This window comes from Misgurnus anguillicaudatus, chromosome 15, assembly GCF_027580225.2.
Source record: "Misgurnus anguillicaudatus chromosome 15, ASM2758022v2, whole genome shotgun sequence".
In the NCBI taxonomy this organism is placed as follows: domain Eukaryota; kingdom Metazoa; phylum Chordata; class Actinopteri; order Cypriniformes; family Cobitidae; genus Misgurnus; species Misgurnus anguillicaudatus.
In genome coordinates, this window is record NC_073351.2 from 15,134,770 (window position 1) to 15,152,279 (window position 17,510).

Sequence of the window (17,510 nt, forward strand, 5' to 3'; positions counted from 1 at the left end):
TTTTAAAATTCAGAATATAATACTAGGCTATTCGTATTTCGTTAAATCATACAGTGAACGTGTAAAAATTCTGAGCACGCAAAGTTAAATTACAGAATAGGCATCGTTTGCCTTTAAATGCAGTTTTAAAGTTTAAAATTACTTTAATCTAACTGATAAACACAAATACAGACTCTGCTGCTCTGTAAATTTGCATTTAATTTTTGTTTTTTGTAAATATATATTTAGCTGTAGGATAGCTTGTTAGTCTTTTTTCATAAGGGGAAATATAGCACCCTGCGTTCTCAGTGCACCTCCTTGTGGCTTATAACTGTTATATTTTGCGGGCTCGCAAAATCCCTAGCCCGAGCCCCGGTGAATGTTTTTGCATTCTCTGAGATTTAGTTAGGTAATTATATTGTATGTAATTCGGCGTCGCCTGCAGTCATTACTATCCTCAAGTAAAACTGTCAGGAAGTGAAAGTATAATTAAACCCATTATTTTTCTCGTGTTCACGTCTGATATGCGCAGCTCAGCTGCACGCGCATCTCTCGGCTGTGCTCTTCACGAGTACCCGCTTAAGTAATTTCGTTTTTACCTCAGCCCTATCAAACTAGCCACAACGTCAATCACGTTTTCTGCCATTTACCTCAACCACTCTCACCGCAGAGATTCGGGCCATTAGACGGTCTATGATTAGGACTTCTTCTTCTTTGGTGTTTTACGGCAGCTCGCATCCAGCTTGTTGCATGATTAGGACTTCATGAAGGCTTACAATGCTTTGTTTTTTACCCGCCCACTTGAAATCAAAGCGTGATTGGTCGATTTGCCCGTCACTCTCCACACCAAAACACATAGCTTGGCCTTCCTTGGGATTCTTGAAGTCCTAACCAATGAATGAGCCAGTTTACCGGGCCTTAATAGAGACAGACGATTCTGATTGGATATGAACCTGACAGTAAGCTTAACGTTAGAACATAGATGAGAGAAAATATATTACATGTATTAAATTAAATTAAATATAAATTTAAACATGTAAAAACATATTTTTATTGAATACTTTATTATTTATTAGTATTATTATAAAAAATATTTTTAATAATTTTTTTAGGCCTTCTCTGAAGGCGTAGAAGGCCCTGAAGGTTCCCCACTGCCCAAAACACACTACAGTGTAGTGGTTTTAATGGTAAAAGCTATTTAATGGAAACCATTAGAATTGTCTGTAATGGTTTTATTGTTTTTTTTCAGCAGGGGTGGATATCTTATGCCATTCGTATACCCTGCACTTCACCACTGCTCTACAGCATTTTGCCATTGACTCATTCAAAAGTCAGAAAGACAACTTCTATGATATCTGCTTTTGACCACACTTACAGAAAAAACACATGAATTACACTTTTTTTTGCGCGTAGTAACATCAACTTAAATTGTACATTTGCAAAAAACACATGATTATATGTAAAATGTGGCTCTGAAATATTTTCATGTGAATCACATTGTGAATTCTCATGTGAAAACACGTGTCCACATGTGGTAACCTGTTTTTCCCATTTGATCCCATTTGTGCTAATCTCTGATCGTCCATCACTGTGAATGATACATCACTTCTGAGGTCCTCCTGGAGGTGCTGCAACCAGTAAAATGACCCTGGAAAATATTTAGTTATCATGGTAAAGCCACGGTACTTGGTTCCTATAACTTAGTTCTTATACCTTAAAGGACAAGTTTTGTATTTTACACTTAAAGCCCTGTTTTCAGATTGTTTATGATGAAATTGTTTATGAGTTTCACGTCTTTGTAAACGAAAGTTTAATGCATTTTAGAAAGGATTGTTCCAGTGCACCTATAAACCCATTGAAGAGGTGGGAGGTGAAACACAAACACCCGAAAATTCTCGGGGCAGCCGCATATGTAGAAATTTTAGTCAAAACCGTTCTATTTCACCATAAACAATCTGAAAACAGGCTTTAATTGTAAAATACCGAACTTGTCCTTTAATGGTGCAAAAGTTGGTGGGTTTTGAATTTGAATCTAAAAATGACATACCCAGCACCCAGGGAGCAATTGGGGGAAGCGTGCCTTTCTCAAGGGCACCTCAGTCTCAACCTGCCAGCCGTATGACTCGAACTAGCGACCTTCGGGTTACAAATGCAACTCTCTAACAAAATTGATGGTGTAAAAAGTATTTCTGTGGTGGAGATTCTACAGTCTCCTACAAACACACTCACACACCTAAAGTGCTCAAGGTGATGTTAAGCAGTCCAGAGAGCGCTAGGCAGAGTCATGGTCAGGTCACTGGGATTGAAAATAATTAGCGCTCTGTGACAGAATGAGCCCATGGGGAGTCATTCTAGCACAATATGTTTAATTGAACTAAATGATACAGAAGAATAAATCAGCCGGCCGTATCGAGTTGTCCATTAAAAAAAGACCCAGACAGAAGCTGTGCAGATTATTCAGCTGTCATTGACTGTGTGTGACTGTGCGAGAGGCTTAATTGTCTCATCTTCACCCCACACCTGTCCTGCAAAAATCCGTTGAGCCCTCACAATGACAGGTTATTGTAAAGGTCATGATCTTCAGAGATAAAGACAACACAGCTAGAGTTAATTAGGAGGTGGATGAGCATCATATGACATCTGATCTCTCTCTCAAACCACATTCACATCTCTCAGTCAGGTACACTCTCATTGTTATTTTTGTCTTTAGCGCTTTTTCTCCCTCACTACTACACTCCTTTTCTATTGCACAAATTGACAACAATCTCTCTGTGAAATAACAGCGTAGAATAAATAACCTCAGGATAAATGACCAGTTAAAACCATGAGGCACATTTTATGATGGCTTTAGATGGTGGCAATGCTGGTCAAGCGGGTCTATAAAATATCAATCTAATTCAAAAATTTTCCCACCACAGCTCTCAAATCTCATGTTTTCAAAGATCATGATCACTTTCCCTTTTGTTTTACTCAGAATTGTCTCTCTCTCTTTGTGTTTCCATACTTAGTTTGGCTCACCTTCTACTCTCCTCTGTACCAACTGTTCTCCTGAGGTCCACACAGCAGGTGTTCAACCTTTCACACACTACAGGCTACACACAGATACACACATGCATGCACACCTAAAGACAAAAAATACATCACATCGTCTTTGAACCTCTGTCTACTACATTGATTTTCAGTCAAGTGCAAAATTATTAAAAAAATAAATACCACAACTTTCATCCATCATAATTTTTTTTGAATCAGGTTTCATTTTCTGCATTTTCACATTCGTAGCAAGCATTTTGAGAGGTGTGTTGATAATTAAGAGCCACCGTACAAGCGAAACGACTGGAATATAAAGATGGATTGGGGCAGATGATTGCAGAACAGCTTGGAAAACAAGAATGGTAGATATGTCAAAACAAAGGGTGTACGAAAGATTAAACAGTATTTTGCTCAAGTTAACTAAACAATAGTTTGTGGACAATGACATTCATCCATTCATAGTGAATAGTCTAATGTTATGAAATTTTGTACTGTTTTACGATCTCTGAGGCTTTTTTGGGGATTTCCGCCTGGATTTGGCCTACCCAATTTCAAAAGCTTCCCATACCCACATGCAGAGGTGAGGTGTACATACAAAAGTTTGGTATCATTTTACAGGAAACCCTTTGAAATTACATAAAACACTGTTAAAAGTGCTAAACATGTTTGTATGTGTTGTCACCCTACTGAAAAATCCAGCTAAAACCAGCATAAGCTGGTAGCTGGTTTTAGCTGGTTTAAGGTTGTTTACGCTGGTCCTCCCAGCCTGACAAAGCTGGTCATGCTGGTGGGCCAGCTGGTATTCCAGCATGACCAGCTATAAGTCCAGCTAGACCAGCTTAAAATGTGACCAAAACACAGCTAGACCAGCTTGCTACACCAGCAAAACCAGCTTCTTACACCAGCAAAACCAGCTAAAACCAAGCTGGGGACCAGCTAAAACCAGGTCACCAGCTTATGCTGGTCTTAGCTGAATTTTTCAGTAGGGCAGTCCTCTAATAAACACAAAAATAAATAGGCACTTTTTGAAGTTTTTTTTTCTCTAAAGTCTGTATTTAAAAGTGTATAGCTCTGGCCCTGTGTGCTCCAGCAACCAGCAGACAGTTTTGTTTGATTTTTTTCTCTATCCTAATCTATGCAAAAGTTATTCTACTCCAACTGAAGTGAGGAATAATACCCTTTTTGTATTTAATTTCCGCCCTAAAAATATTTGAAGTGTCCCCATAACCTCATATAGTGGAATAAATGCAATATTTTTAAATCTTTTTACAGAAAACCCTTTGAAGTTACATAAAAAGCTGCTGTTTGTGACACATATTGTCATTTAGGTTGTTTTTCATATGATGAATCACCAAATGTTCTTTTTTTGTGTTGTAAACACTATCTTTGAAAGTGGATAACTCTGGTTCTGTGTGCTCTAGCAGACTGCAGACAGTTCTGGTTGTTACCAGCAGCAGACAGTAAACACCCAAAAAAAGAATGGTTTCTTTAGCATGTCGAATTCAAAAGTTATTCTTATTTTACTGAAGGGTGTGAAAATACATTTTTCATATACAATATTTTTTTGTTTTGCACATGTAATAAATAGCAAGGGATAATTCATACACACAACCAAAGAAAATGCTGTGAACTCATTGTTTAGAGTAGGACCTAAGATAAATGATGGTGTATCGTTTGTGGCTATCTGAGGCAGAAGTTTCACATACGTTTACAAAAGAGGATTTTTTACCTCATTATTCATTCGACGATTGTTGGATATGTGATGATAATAGTATTACTATAATAGTATAAAATAACAAGGTAGTCTCATTCCTGAGAGTGAGAGCTTTCATTTGATATAAGACTTGCCCATGTTTGTTATACTTGAAAAATATGAAATATGTGAATATTAAATGATATTAAAAATATGGGGGGGGGGTGATAGTGTAAATTACGTGTTAATAACTTTCTTACAGTAAAAGATATGTCAAAGTTATGCATATCTGCAGAAAGTAGAGATTATAAGCTTTTAAAACAGTATCTCATATCTTAAAGGAATATTTTATTTTTAAGTCATAATAATTAATTTTGGACCCGGTGGGGGTCCACTATAGGAAATAATATGCATTGGACTCAGTGTGTGACGTATTTTAGGAAGAGTTTATTAGTCTGACCGTGTAGTGCACCACAGTTTATTTCGTCATTGCAGGAAAAATATCAATAATTTTAAATTGAATTGTAAATTCTCATGGCTAGAGAAGCAGAGATAAAACGCAAATAGCCTTGAGCTTATGACAATCCAAGACTTTTCCTGAAAGTTCCCTATACAGTTTTTCCACAGATAAAGCCTGAAAGCTCAGATGAAAGCTTCACATCATCTAAAGGGACACACACAGCTATTGCTTCTGTCAGTCCATCTGCTTTCTGTGAGGCTGAAATGAAAAGTGAGTTGAATCTTCAGCCTTTGATTTCAGGCACCTGAAAAATCCTATTGCTGCCTAATGACACACACACAGACGCACGCACACACGCACACACACATTCTCTGTCATCAGTGTGATAGGAATACAAATTGTTGTCCCTGAAGCTTAAAATCCCTGACAGACCCCCACACCCTTTCTAATATCCGTCTGTGTCTCTCTCTCTCTCTCTGTGTGTGTGTGCGCGCTCCAAGGACACCCAAAGACACCGCCTCTGGTTTGAGACAGATTCCCATACCTCACAACAAAACGATGTAGGACTCTGGAATTCTCAGTCGGGTGATTGAGGGAAAACGAAGAAAGATATTATGATTGAGCTGTCTGTGTTACTCGCTCAACATACCGCTCTCTACAAGAACATGTAAATATGCTGCCATGTAAGAGGCTTCAGTCGAAGCTCTTCTGCTGAAAAAATCTGTATGAGTTACTGCATTGTTGGTTTCCCAACTAAGGTTCCTATACTTAACAGTAAGTTTACTTTGGTCAAGCAGCACTACAAGAGATAGTGATGATGAGACAGTCTCTGTCTGCACCTACAAGCAGCAATACTAGTATGACTGCAGTGTAAATTTGAAATACAATTTGGAAAGCCACAAATAAAATAAAAGTGTGAGTGGAGAGTAGAAAGAAAGCAGTTATGATGCATGCGTGATGCATGAGAAAAGAGACAGCAATAGACTGAGTGCACGACAGACAGTGGCAGACTGTGTGTGTGCGGTTTATGATGTTATATGTGTGCAGCTGCAATGGCTAATATTGTGATTAAACAGCAGAATGGAATGTTAGGAATAATGGATACAGAGTGGTCGAGAGAGAGAGAGAGAGAGAGAGAGAGAGAGAGAGAGAGAGAAAGAGAGAGAGAGAGATGACAGGTGTATAAAGGCACTAAATGTGACCTGCAACATCCTGTTTACCCAATATTACCTGTCACCTGCTTCTGTGCAGCGAGGAAGTAAACCTGGCAGAGGCATCAACTGGCCTTCCTGTCTCTACAAACAATACTCAACAGCATAAAAACCACTCTACACCTCCATACTATGCAGCGAATCAATACGTGTTTCAAAGCAGACACATCAAGGACGTTCCATTTTACTGGCATGGAGCGCCATAGCCACAGTTCTGCATTAAGCTGCATCGGAAACAAAGGATAACTGAAGCATGATGTGAGGTAACGATTAAAACCGAGGGGTGTGTGTTTGCGTGTGTGGTGAGATGGGGGAAAACAACTGAGCCTAAGTGAGTGTTTACTTGGTAAATATGTAGGAAATAGGAGTGTTGACTCAAGATTAGAGCTGGAGGAATATCGTGGTCGGTCAATACACCTGCGTCCTCTCCGGAAAAGGTCATCTGTGTCGATGGCGAGAGTATGATTCAGATGTCAACCCAGCAACAGTGAAACTGCAGAGTCTGTGTATGTTGCTTTGGTCTCTGTGGAGATCTCAAAAGACTCCTGGTTTATGGTGAATGTCTGATGACTTTAAGAGGTTTTAGTGGTCTGTAGGGATGAGTGGTGGTAAAGGGCTAATGCACAGCATGAAGAGGTCTCAAATAGTTTATACTTTGAAGATGGTTGTGGGTCCGCGGTATTTCACAAGTGTGTGATGTCTGAAGAGGTCTGAAGTGGTCTGTAGGGATGCTGGTTTATAAATAGCAAAGACCTGATGCGGATGTTTGATTTTGACATGTTTGTTTTGACTGAATTTATCTTATTAAGTAAACAAAAAGGGCGGGTTAAGCATTCTGGGTTTATGTTGAATGTCTGATGACTTTAAGAGGATTTTATTCAGTAGGGATGCATGGTGGTTGGCAAAGGGTGATATACAGCATGAAGAGGTCTCTTATAGCTATACTTAATAAAAATGCTTGCATTTCATTGAAAATCTCAGAGCTGTATGTGAAGAATAAAAGCTGAGCGTATGTTTAACGTGATGTGTTTAACATGTCATAGTTGCTATGATACAGACATACTGTCCACTTTCATGAAGCAAGAGGTAAGGCTGTGTAGCTATTATAATATAGGGGTCAAAGTATATCCTGTCTGAAGATGTTGTAGTGATAGGTCTGTTATTAACCATGCGAGTGTGGCATCTCATTTAGTGTCTCCTCATTATGGAGTCACTGGCATTTAGGTGCGAGCTGCTTCACGTAGTGTCATCGGATGCAATATGAGATTTTATTGCACAATCCTCGCCACAAGCACACATAATTCTCCTGCATTCTTCTTTCTGTCTTCGCTGTAAGATTTTAGTCATAAACCATCCCTTGCTTTTAACTTCTTTGCTTTATCTTCATTGTAAATAATATTGTACTGAAAAATTAATAATGTAATTGATTTAAATGAAACTTCTCGTTGCTTCATTAGTCTTCAGAGTGACGGCAGAAGGTCTGGACTTCATATCAGCTTTCACTGGCAGCTTTCAATAGGCATTCAACCAATCAGATGACAACTTTGAAATGTTTGAATTGTTTCCAGTTTTCTGTGTCGAATGCTTCAGACGTTCAGCCAATGGTTTGTAGGTGTGACATCTAAGGCTAAGACTGCTTGGGTTGAGCTAGTCAGTAAGCTCTAGATCAGTGTTTATCATTGCGTGGCTCGCGAGCCTCATGCGGCTCGCCGAGCTTTCATTTGTGGCTCGCATGGCAGTAAAAAATACGGTGATATGATTACGCAGGCATGTGCTTTTTCTGCCTTTTATGCTCCGGACGCAAACTTTGTTAGAAAACCATACCCATTATATGAAGGCGCACTTTAAAAGTGTTGAACTGCATGCAGCGCTTGCACAGAACAATTGTCATAGGACATCAAAGTACCGAGAGATCAGACTGCTTGTTATGAAAGCATAATGCTCTCGCGTGACAGTACTGTCACTCGCCAATCGTTCGGTGCAGCGCCGCATAAAATTTGAAAAAAAGTTGGCCCCCTAGTGGTTCAGGGGGCATTGCATTCGCACATTATAAGAATGCTTAGTATTAAAGAAATCCTGAATTTTGTCATTTAAGGGAAATCATCTTGTCCCAGTTACAAATTTGACTGCTAAATGATAAAGAAAGATTCGCTTATTTGTATTTATTGCATCGCATATTGTCACTGTAAAAAATATGCAGCATGAAGTTTAAACAACTTAGGGGCGGTTTCCCGGACCAGGATTAGCTTAATCCAGGACTAGGTCTTAGTTTAATTAGGACATATAACTAGTTTTAACAAACATGCCTTACTAAAACATTACCTGTGTGCATTTTGAGGTAAAACAAAGGGCACTGATGTATTTTAAGATATGTCAGTGCAAGTTGTTTTCAGTTTGGAGAGCTCTTAAAAGTGTTTAAGTCTAGGACTAGTCTAATCCCTGTCCGGGAAACCGCCCCATAGTTTTGCAAGTCAATTCAACCTACTATTTTAAGTTTTGGCCTAAAAATGTTGACATAACTTATGAAATCAAGTTGAAATTGTTTAACTGAAGAGTTTCGTTGCAAAACGAGATAACCACCGTTTTTTTTAATTGTTCAGAAATTTAGTTTTTTTGGTTGTGCATTCCAATTAATTTCAATGCAACTGCAGTTGGTTTGTTTTGATTTAAACCTTCATTACTTAAAAAGTACAGCTAAGTAGCACCATAAAACAAAATAATAACATGATAACATAATAAAAAACATGTTTTGACAAAAATGTTAAAAAATGGATTTATCTCATTTTGCATTGAAACTCTTCAACTTTACTCTAAGTTAAAGTAACATAAAAATATATGTTGATTTGAAAAAAATGCTGATTTTTTTGTTACAGTGTATGTTACTTGTTATAGTTTGCTGTAATAGTAGCCTCTTTCACACAGTAATTCTGGTAAATTACCATGAATTTACCAGAATGAATTTACCAGTAAATACAAAAATGTGCTGTTCACACACGCAGTGGCGTTCCGTTATTTTACCAGTTAGACATCATTCACACATCAGTATCAAAATACCCGTAAATTCGTTGAGAAAGCGGAAGTACCTGTAGCACGCGGCGAGCTCAGTGTTGTATTTGTAAACAATCCACGTCGTTCATATCCACGGTCCGTATTTTGCTGTTTTCACGTCTGTGGTAAACAGTCGCAAAGTTGCTCATGACCAAACAACATTGAATGAGACGACGTCAAACCGAAAATGCGTTTTTAACAACACTACTGTTTGCACGTTAGGCTTCACAGAGGGCGTGCTAAGGACGTCGGCAATTCGGCGGTAAGCTGTTTTAAAACTTTTGTGAAGAAATGTGGACGTAAACTTCAGGTGTGCTCAACTTTCAAGCAGCATGTGTGTGGAAAACGTCCGTAAACAGTGCGGGGGTAAACGCGTCATCTGTATTAAAGCGCTATGATTGGCCCGAAGCTGTCAGCACGGTCTGACGTCGTCCGTTCTAAATGCGGTAATCCTATAATTTTCGTTCACATATAGCGCTTACCGGTAAATTACTAGTAATCTTACAACCTCTCTTACTGGTAAATTGGGAGCACTGATTTACCGGAAAGGTTCTGTTCACACATGATCTGTTAACTGCAATTTACCAGTAAATTACCAGTAAAGACTATGTGTGAAAGGGACTAGTGGCTCTCCTATTGACTTTGACCTATCAGTGTGGCTCTCATGAAAAAAATAGTGAAGACCACTGCTCTAGATACACAGAATTACAATCAAATGTTTAATGAAAATAATCACAAACAACTTTGCAGCAGCTTATTAGCCTATATGGTGTTTATGGTCGCTAAGCAACGTACCAACATGGTGCATTTAATCTCAAATAATGGCCATTAAATATATCTTTGTATAATTAAAGGTCCATGCTGTTTTCACATTATAAAAGTTACAAAATAAGAGTACTTTTGAAACATTTATTTTATTATGTTCACATGAGATGAAGTCTCCTGTCAAACATAATAAAAGATTAATCCTAACCTTATATTGAAATCTCCTTCAACACTGTAAAAAGTGTCCATGCTATCTTAAAGTTTTGAGTTCATTTAACTTATTTTAGGGCTGTCAAAAGATTAATCGCGATTAATCGCATCCAAAATAAAAGTTTGTGTTTACATAACATATGTGTGTGTACTGTGTCTAAATATTATGTATATATAAATACCGACACATTCAGGTATATATTTAAGAAATATTTGCATTTAAATACTGTATATACATTAATATAATTTATATTATATATGAATATAAATATTTTATATATAAATATAATACATTTTTCTTAAATATATACATAATTGGGTGTGTTTTTATATATAAATAATAATTATACACCGTACACACACGTTTGTTGTGTTGACACAGGCTTTTGTTTTGGATGCGATTAATCGCGATTAATCTTTTGACAGCCCTACTTATTATATTAGTATATTATTATATCTTATATAAGTTGACTGATAATTTTTTAGTCAACTAGCATTTTTAAGGCAGCATATTTTTTTTTAAAAGTTGAGTCAACAAATATTTTTTACAGTGTAGACTCTCTGCTAACAGAATGATATAATAATTGATGATAAAGTGAAAGCTGACTTTTTTAAGCGATTAATATAATTAGGGGTCAGTATAAGTCCAACCCTCACATTACACACATTTCTATGTATAAGTGCAATTTGATAAATTCCACACTTACCAATTATAAAACTGTTCCTACACACACTTTACGGACACTTTTGTTCGTAAGCACGCTTGATAAATGAGACCCCAGAAGCCAAGGCCCACCACAAAACTAGAATGCAATAAAACCAGATTAAGAGCAAAAAAAAAAAAACAGATCTTAAAGGGTTAGTTTACCAAATAATGAAAATTTTGTGATGAATTACTCACCTTCATGTAGTTTCAAACCTGTTAAACCTTCAATCATTTTTGAAACACAAAGGTCCCGTACACACTGCATATTAATTCGGTTGTCACTTCACCTTTTAATGCTTAATCCTGTTCTGTACACACACAGTTCAGTAATTTACGGGACTCACAACCGCATTCTACAACCGAATTAACTCCCGCAAAATGCAGGTAGTGACTACCGCATTTACAGATATTCCACGCTGTGTGTACACAACCGAACTCAACTACTAGTTGTTGACGATGACGTCACGGGACTTCCGCCAATAGCCGTGTAGGGCGCCTGCTAGATTTTACCTCAGACAGATTGCAGGATGGCGGAGAGAGGTTTGTTGTGGAGCGACCAAGAAACAAAATTGTTAATTGCAATATGGGCAGACAAAAATATTCAAAGAAAAATGGACAGTACCAAACGAAATAAAATGGTTTTTGAAGAAATAGCAAAAAAAATGTCAGAAAATGGTGTTTCAAGAACTGCAAAACAGTGTAGAATAAAACTGAAGGCGTTGAAGACTGATTATAAAAAAATTATAGACCACAATAATCGTTCTGGGCGGGAGAGGAGAACGTTTAAGTTTTTTGAAGAGATGGATCGGGTTTTGCGGGATAACCCTAGCTGCCACCCAGCATTTGTTTTCGATTCATCATCAGAGATTGACGTTACCGGCGAAGACGTTTCGTCGCCCGAGAGCGATATGGAAAATCCTAACGGTAAGTTCCCGTTAATTGGTTTGCTAATAACAAAATCGGTAACTTTATTATTAGTAACGTCACTCTCACTACTTTGGTGTAGAAGAGTCGACTGTGGAAGTGTGCTCGCCCGGATGTTCAGTCTCTGCAGCGACCTCAGGTAAGATGCAGTCTTTTTAAATCGGTATTTTATGCTTCATAACTGTACGATATAGTGTATCCTTTTACTAGTATGATGTGTGTGTGTGTGTGTGTGTGTGTGTGTGTGTGTTCACTAGGAGGAGAAGAGAGTAGCTGCAGCGCCAGTAATTCAGGTGCATTACAAACAGGTAACCTTAATTGTCTAATAAACTTGCATATTAGTGAAAATACACACGCATATTCATACATATCCTCCAGTTTCCTTCAAAACAATAGCATCTTTTAATGACATAAGCGTACTTGGGTTAAGTATAATATAAGTTAATTTTTTGGGCACACACAGTTTACTGCCCCACTTGCACTCATACTGTACTTTTATTGATTCATGCCCGAGCACGCTTTTATCATTAGGACTCAACTGTTTTGAAGAAAACACTATGTAAAGCACTTTCCCAACACTGGAGCCCATCATGTTAAGTTTGGGGCTTCTATTTTGAGTCGTTTGAGACAGGATGAAACACAGCTCTTTCGCCATGTCTATAATATTGCTTAAATAATCTATTGCTCAGATGTTCACATAATCGTGCTGTGTGCATCAGAAGGTTTTTACAGAGGCAGATGAAGTTGAATGACTTGTGCACTCACACTTCCCAAACCGTGCCCGAGCGTGTGTGATCCTCAAAGCCTGGTTTGTTTGACAGGTGTGATCGCTCCGTCTGTACCTGGGCATTATTTGGTTAATCGCGCCTAGCCCAGTTGGAGAGGTGGGCTCGGATGCGGAACGCAAAGTGTTAGCGCAAATTGCACAGTTCAAAAGGCAAGATGCCATCTTGTAATTTGTATAGTCACACTTTGTACAAATAACAAAGTCCTATGAGACATAGCCATCTTTTAACAGTATACATACTGGAAACTATATTCTCAGAAGGCGAAGCACTGCTACTTTGGCGGAGTTATTTGCTCGCAGCACCCGAGAAGCCCCTGGTGAGGAGCAGAGAGTTCGGTCACAGTTGCAAGTAGCAGTTCTTCGCCTTCTGAGAAAATAGTTTCCCGTATATATATACTGGTAAAAGATGGCTGTGTCTCATAGGACTTTGTTATTTGTACACGGTGTGACTATACAAATCACAACACATAAATAGGAAAATGTTCATGTTATTTGGTCACTTATTGGGAGCAGTATGCTAGCTGGAGCCATTCACTTCCAGACTTTGTTCTAAGCTAGGCTAGCAGTGGGTGCATCAGGCAGAGTTACTGCACGCACAGAGAAGATAAAAGTATCTATGGACTTATCTAACGGTGAATAAGCTAAAATCCCAAAAATGTCGATGTGTTACTAACACTTTATCTACTTTTGTAAAAACCTTCTGATCCACCATAATGGTAAGGTGAACGTCTGAGTGGCATAAGCGATGATTTGACTAAGCAATATGATGGTGACAGGGTGAGAAGGCTGTGTGTCATTGCGTCCGAAATTGCTCAAAATAAAAGCCACAAACTTAACCTTACGATGGGCCTTCAGTGTTAATAATTAGGGCTGGATAATAAATCGCATGCGTTTGTGGTGCGCATCTCGTCAGTACAGCTGGCTCCTAGATTAGTAGTAAATCGCAATAGAGCGCATTTAGGCCCAATCCCATTTCTCTGTCTTACCCCTTCCCCTTACCCCTTAGTTTTGCATATTCACTCTAATTTGAAAACCACACCCACCAAGGGGGAAACAATCTGTCCGTCTCCATTGAATTTGTATTGCGAGAGGCCGCCTCCTTGTCATTTCTGTCTTATAATAAAAACAGAATAATGCCTAAAAACTGCTGTGTGACAGGGTGTACAGCTAACAAGCCAAAAAAAAAAAAAACCAGAAATAGGTTTTTATAAGCTGTCGACCCCAAAAATATAAAAATGTAAACAAGGTGCTCATCACAATGTCAAGCAATGCTTCGGTCACTTTAACAATGGCAGATGCTTAATAGTGCTCAAACGGTTTTGAGGAAAATGATAGAAAGAAACTTGAATGCATTATAAGTCGGTTTGAATAATAGTCTCTGCCAAATGCAACACATTTTAAACTTGCAAGAAGTGAGATCATATTTAGTCTAGTTAGTGTGTCATTTGTGTATGTATGTGACTAGTAACTTTTGTTTCAGAATAAGTGTCTTAGATGGATGTTCCTCTATGACCGTGTTCTTCACATCCAACCCTGGAGAGCCGGTGCCCTGCAGAGTTTAGCTCCAACCTTAATCAAACACACCTACCTGTGATTTTCTAGTGATCATGAAGACATTCCCTGTGTCTCAATTCGTTCCCTAGCTCCCAAGGTCGTTAATCAGTATATCGTGTACACAGGTTCGGGCACTGGTAAGGACCCTAGCTCACTTGACATTGGGACACTGTTCCCTTTTTTTTGTCACGTGGCTGCTTAAACACGTTGTGATAACTCACAGCTGTTTCTCATCAACATCCAGCAAAATCAACATATCTCCGACTTAATTTTAAACAGTACATTGTAAAAAACGCTGTCATTATTCTCTTACACATCCGTGCATGAAATTGGAGGAAAATAATTATAATTTTAGATGTAAACATTTATTTTACAATTTAAAATAAATATTATTATTTTAAATATTGAGTAGATTGTGGTCCCTTAATGTGTAGCGATTTGTGTTTATATTTAATATACGGAATTTGCGATTGAGACAGCCCTTAAAATGGCCGACTCCCTGATCAGTGCCCTGACTACTGAACAAGGGAGCTGATTGAGACACACGGATTGATTAGCTTGCTCAGGTGTGTTTGATTAAGGTTGGAGCTAAACTTTGCAGGGCACCAGCTCTCCAGGGTTGCATGTAAAGAACACTGCTCTATGACAGTGGTTCTCAACTCCAGGCTTCGGGACCCACACTGCTCTGCACATTTTGGATGTCTCTCATATCTGACACACTCAGTTCAGTTCATGGAATATATCCTAACGAGCTGATTATCTGAATCAGGTTTGTTAAATAAGGGAGACATGCACAATATGCAGAGCAGTGGGTCCCGAGGACTGGAGTTGAGAACCACTGCTCTATGAGGTAGTAACTGGTCAAATGTATTTCTTTAATTTACATTTTATTTTACATTGTAGGAGAGACTGTGGATCAAGGAAGCCGTAACCCAACTGCTAGACATGCTGGTAAATCCATTTTTGTTTTTACATAGTCTTTAAATATTCACATAAACAATTGATATGTTATATAACAGCTCTCTGGCTTTGCTCTTTGAATTTAAAACACTTAAAAATTTAATTAACAGGTATTTGTAACAGGTTTCCATTGAAATTTGTCAAATCACAGTGTATCATCTTTACACATTTAAACTTAAAACAGTTAAACAAATATAAGTTAAAGTAAATCTCTAAATATGATTGTGATTTGCTTAGGTCGAACCAAGAAAAGAAAATTGGACCAAATGCGGTCCTTGATGGATGAATGGGGCCAAAGGTTCATGAGTGCTTCCTCAAAAGAGTTCGAAGAATTGATGAGGAGGGAACAACTTAGAGATGAAGAGGAACGGCAGGAAAGGGAGTGCAGGATGTCTCTTATGAGGGCCCTAACGAACTCCCTGCAGGCACAAACACAACATAGCTACCATCACACATCACAAAACATGTATTTGAATGCACAACCACCACACATCCACTCACACACATCACGCCTTCAATATATGCCAACCAACCAACATCAACCAGCTTACTCTAGTTATGAAGCCACTACTTCAGCTCCACATATCAACACACCAGACTCATTTTATTGCCAGTTAGAAGAAGAGTAAAAACTTTTATAGTAGTAGATCTCTAACCTGTTCAGGAAATTACTCTAGGAAAATGGCTTTCTATTTCTCTTCTGGGTAATTTATTTCTTTTTCTATTTTTCTTCTGGATAATTTATTTCTTGTTCTATTTTTCTTCTGGATAATTTATGAATAATTGTTTATATTGAATTGTTATGTTAAGTCAATACATAAACATAATATAAAATGTACTGTAAGTGCCTAATGCCTAAACATTAATATTGTCATCACATGGAATCAAATAAAGATGTTATGAAGCAGTGTTGAATTTTTTTGCTTATTGCAGCTGAAATATAACAGGGTTGTATTGGCACAGTTACAAAGTAGCATGGTTATTTGGCTATTATTATGCATTTAAGTTTAAAATAATTCTAGGGTTAATGTACTTTTAAAACGTAATACATATTATTGGTCACCATGTTTTAACTTTAGACTCAACCAATTGAAAAAGTGGGCGGGACATATGAGGGTCTGGAAACAAATTCTGATCGGGATAGTTTGTTAATTTTACCGCGAGATGTTGTGTCAGTGCAAGTCGGATAGCCTGTGCTTCCTCTCTAGCCTCTGGGTCAACTTCGTCGACGTCCTGTTGATGCGTTTCTGTGATGTTGTCTTCCAAAGGTATGGTTTCGCCCGCTCGTTCACAGAAATTGTGCAAAACAGCACAAGTTAACACCACGCGACAGATTGCCTTGATGGTGTGCTCGCATCTGTGTGCAAGGCTTCTCCACCTTCTTTTAAGTCTTCCAAAAGCCATCTCTACTGCCATCCTGCTTTGGCTTAATTTAAAATTAAAGTGCCTCTGAGCATCTGTTAAGTGACCATTGTCTGAATATGGCTTCTGTATCCAACTGAGTAGGGGATATGCTGGATCAGCTAATATTAATAACGGGATGTCGACGCCTTCAATGCGTTTTGAAGGGATGGGTGGAAACAGAGTGCCCCTCTGTGCCTTTCTGTACAATCCGGAGTTTACAAACACTCGGGCATCATGCACACTACCTGGCCAGCCTATGCACACGTCCCTGAATATTCCTTTGTGGTCAACTACTGCCTGCATGACGATGGAGTAAACCCCTTTTCGGTTATAGTAGGCCGTTGCATTGGGGCCATCAGGGCGATCTATTTGTATGTGGGTACCATCCAGACAGCCAACTACTTGTGGAAATCCCCACTGATGGAGAAAATAATCTATTATTTGCTCGGACTCATTGGCATTTGGGAAGGACACAAAAATGGGTTGTAAATGTTGGCAGACAGCTTTGCAGAACTCCCGTGTGATTGCATGCACCGTCGATCTTCCTAAACCAAAAAGATGAGCTATGGTTCGGTATTCTACCTGTGTACCTAACCGCCACAACGCAACAGCCACTCTCTTCTGGACACTGACAGCCTTTCTTAGATGAGTGTCTTTCTTCATTAGGTGAGGAGCAAGCAAATGACAGAGCTGGAGGTATGTGTTTTGACTCATTCTTAAGTTTTGAATCCAGTCTGTCTCCCTCCACCTTAGCTGCTCCCACCAGCCTATGGGTCTAG

The 17,510-nt window shown here is 38.5% G+C and overlaps 1 protein-coding gene and 1 long non-coding RNA gene across 4 annotated transcripts; one reads left to right on the top strand and one right to left on the bottom strand.

Moving 5' to 3' along the window:
- The first annotated feature begins 11,339 nt into the window (after positions 1–11,339).
- On the top strand, positions 11,340–16,491 carry LOC129442167 (uncharacterized). 3 transcript variants are annotated; one of them, XM_073853449.1, is made up of 5 exons: positions 11,340–12,026; positions 12,109–12,165; positions 12,284–12,319; positions 15,271–15,318; positions 15,565–16,491. In XM_073853449.1, the coding sequence occupies exons 1-5, from the start codon at positions 11,630–11,632 to the stop codon at positions 15,954–15,956; spliced, it is 930 nt and encodes a 309-aa protein (XP_073709550.1). In that variant the 5' UTR covers positions 11,340–11,629; the 3' UTR covers positions 15,957–16,491. The 3 variants fall into 3 exon arrangements, with proteins under 3 accessions (XP_073709550.1, XP_055058043.2, XP_055058044.2); XM_055202068.2 differs by having other exon boundaries at positions 12,284–12,334; positions 15,565–16,400; XM_055202069.2 differs by lacking the exon at positions 12,284–12,319.
- LOC141349708 (uncharacterized) lies at positions 15,664–16,625 on the bottom strand. Its single transcript, XR_012357683.1, has 2 exons — positions 16,486–16,625; positions 15,664–15,746 (listed from the first exon to the last, which is right to left on the bottom strand). It is a non-coding gene; the product is annotated as an uncharacterized lncRNA (long non-coding RNA).
- Positions 16,626–17,510: the final 885 nt, after the last annotated feature.

Excerpts from the sequence above, each read along its gene's own strand:
- LOC129442167 (XM_055202068.2), top strand. The coding sequence starts at position 11,630 with ATGGCGGAGAGAGGTTTGTTGTGGAGCGACCAAGAAACAAAATTGTTA. Across the intron at positions 12,027-12,108 it reads CGATATGGAAAATCCTAACG|AAGAGTCGACTGTGGAAGTG; the intron begins GTAAGTTCCCGT and ends ACTTTGGTGTAG. Across the intron at positions 15,319-15,564 it reads CCCAACTGCTAGACATGCTG|GTCGAACCAAGAAAAGAAAA; the intron begins GTAAATCCATTT and ends TGATTTGCTTAG.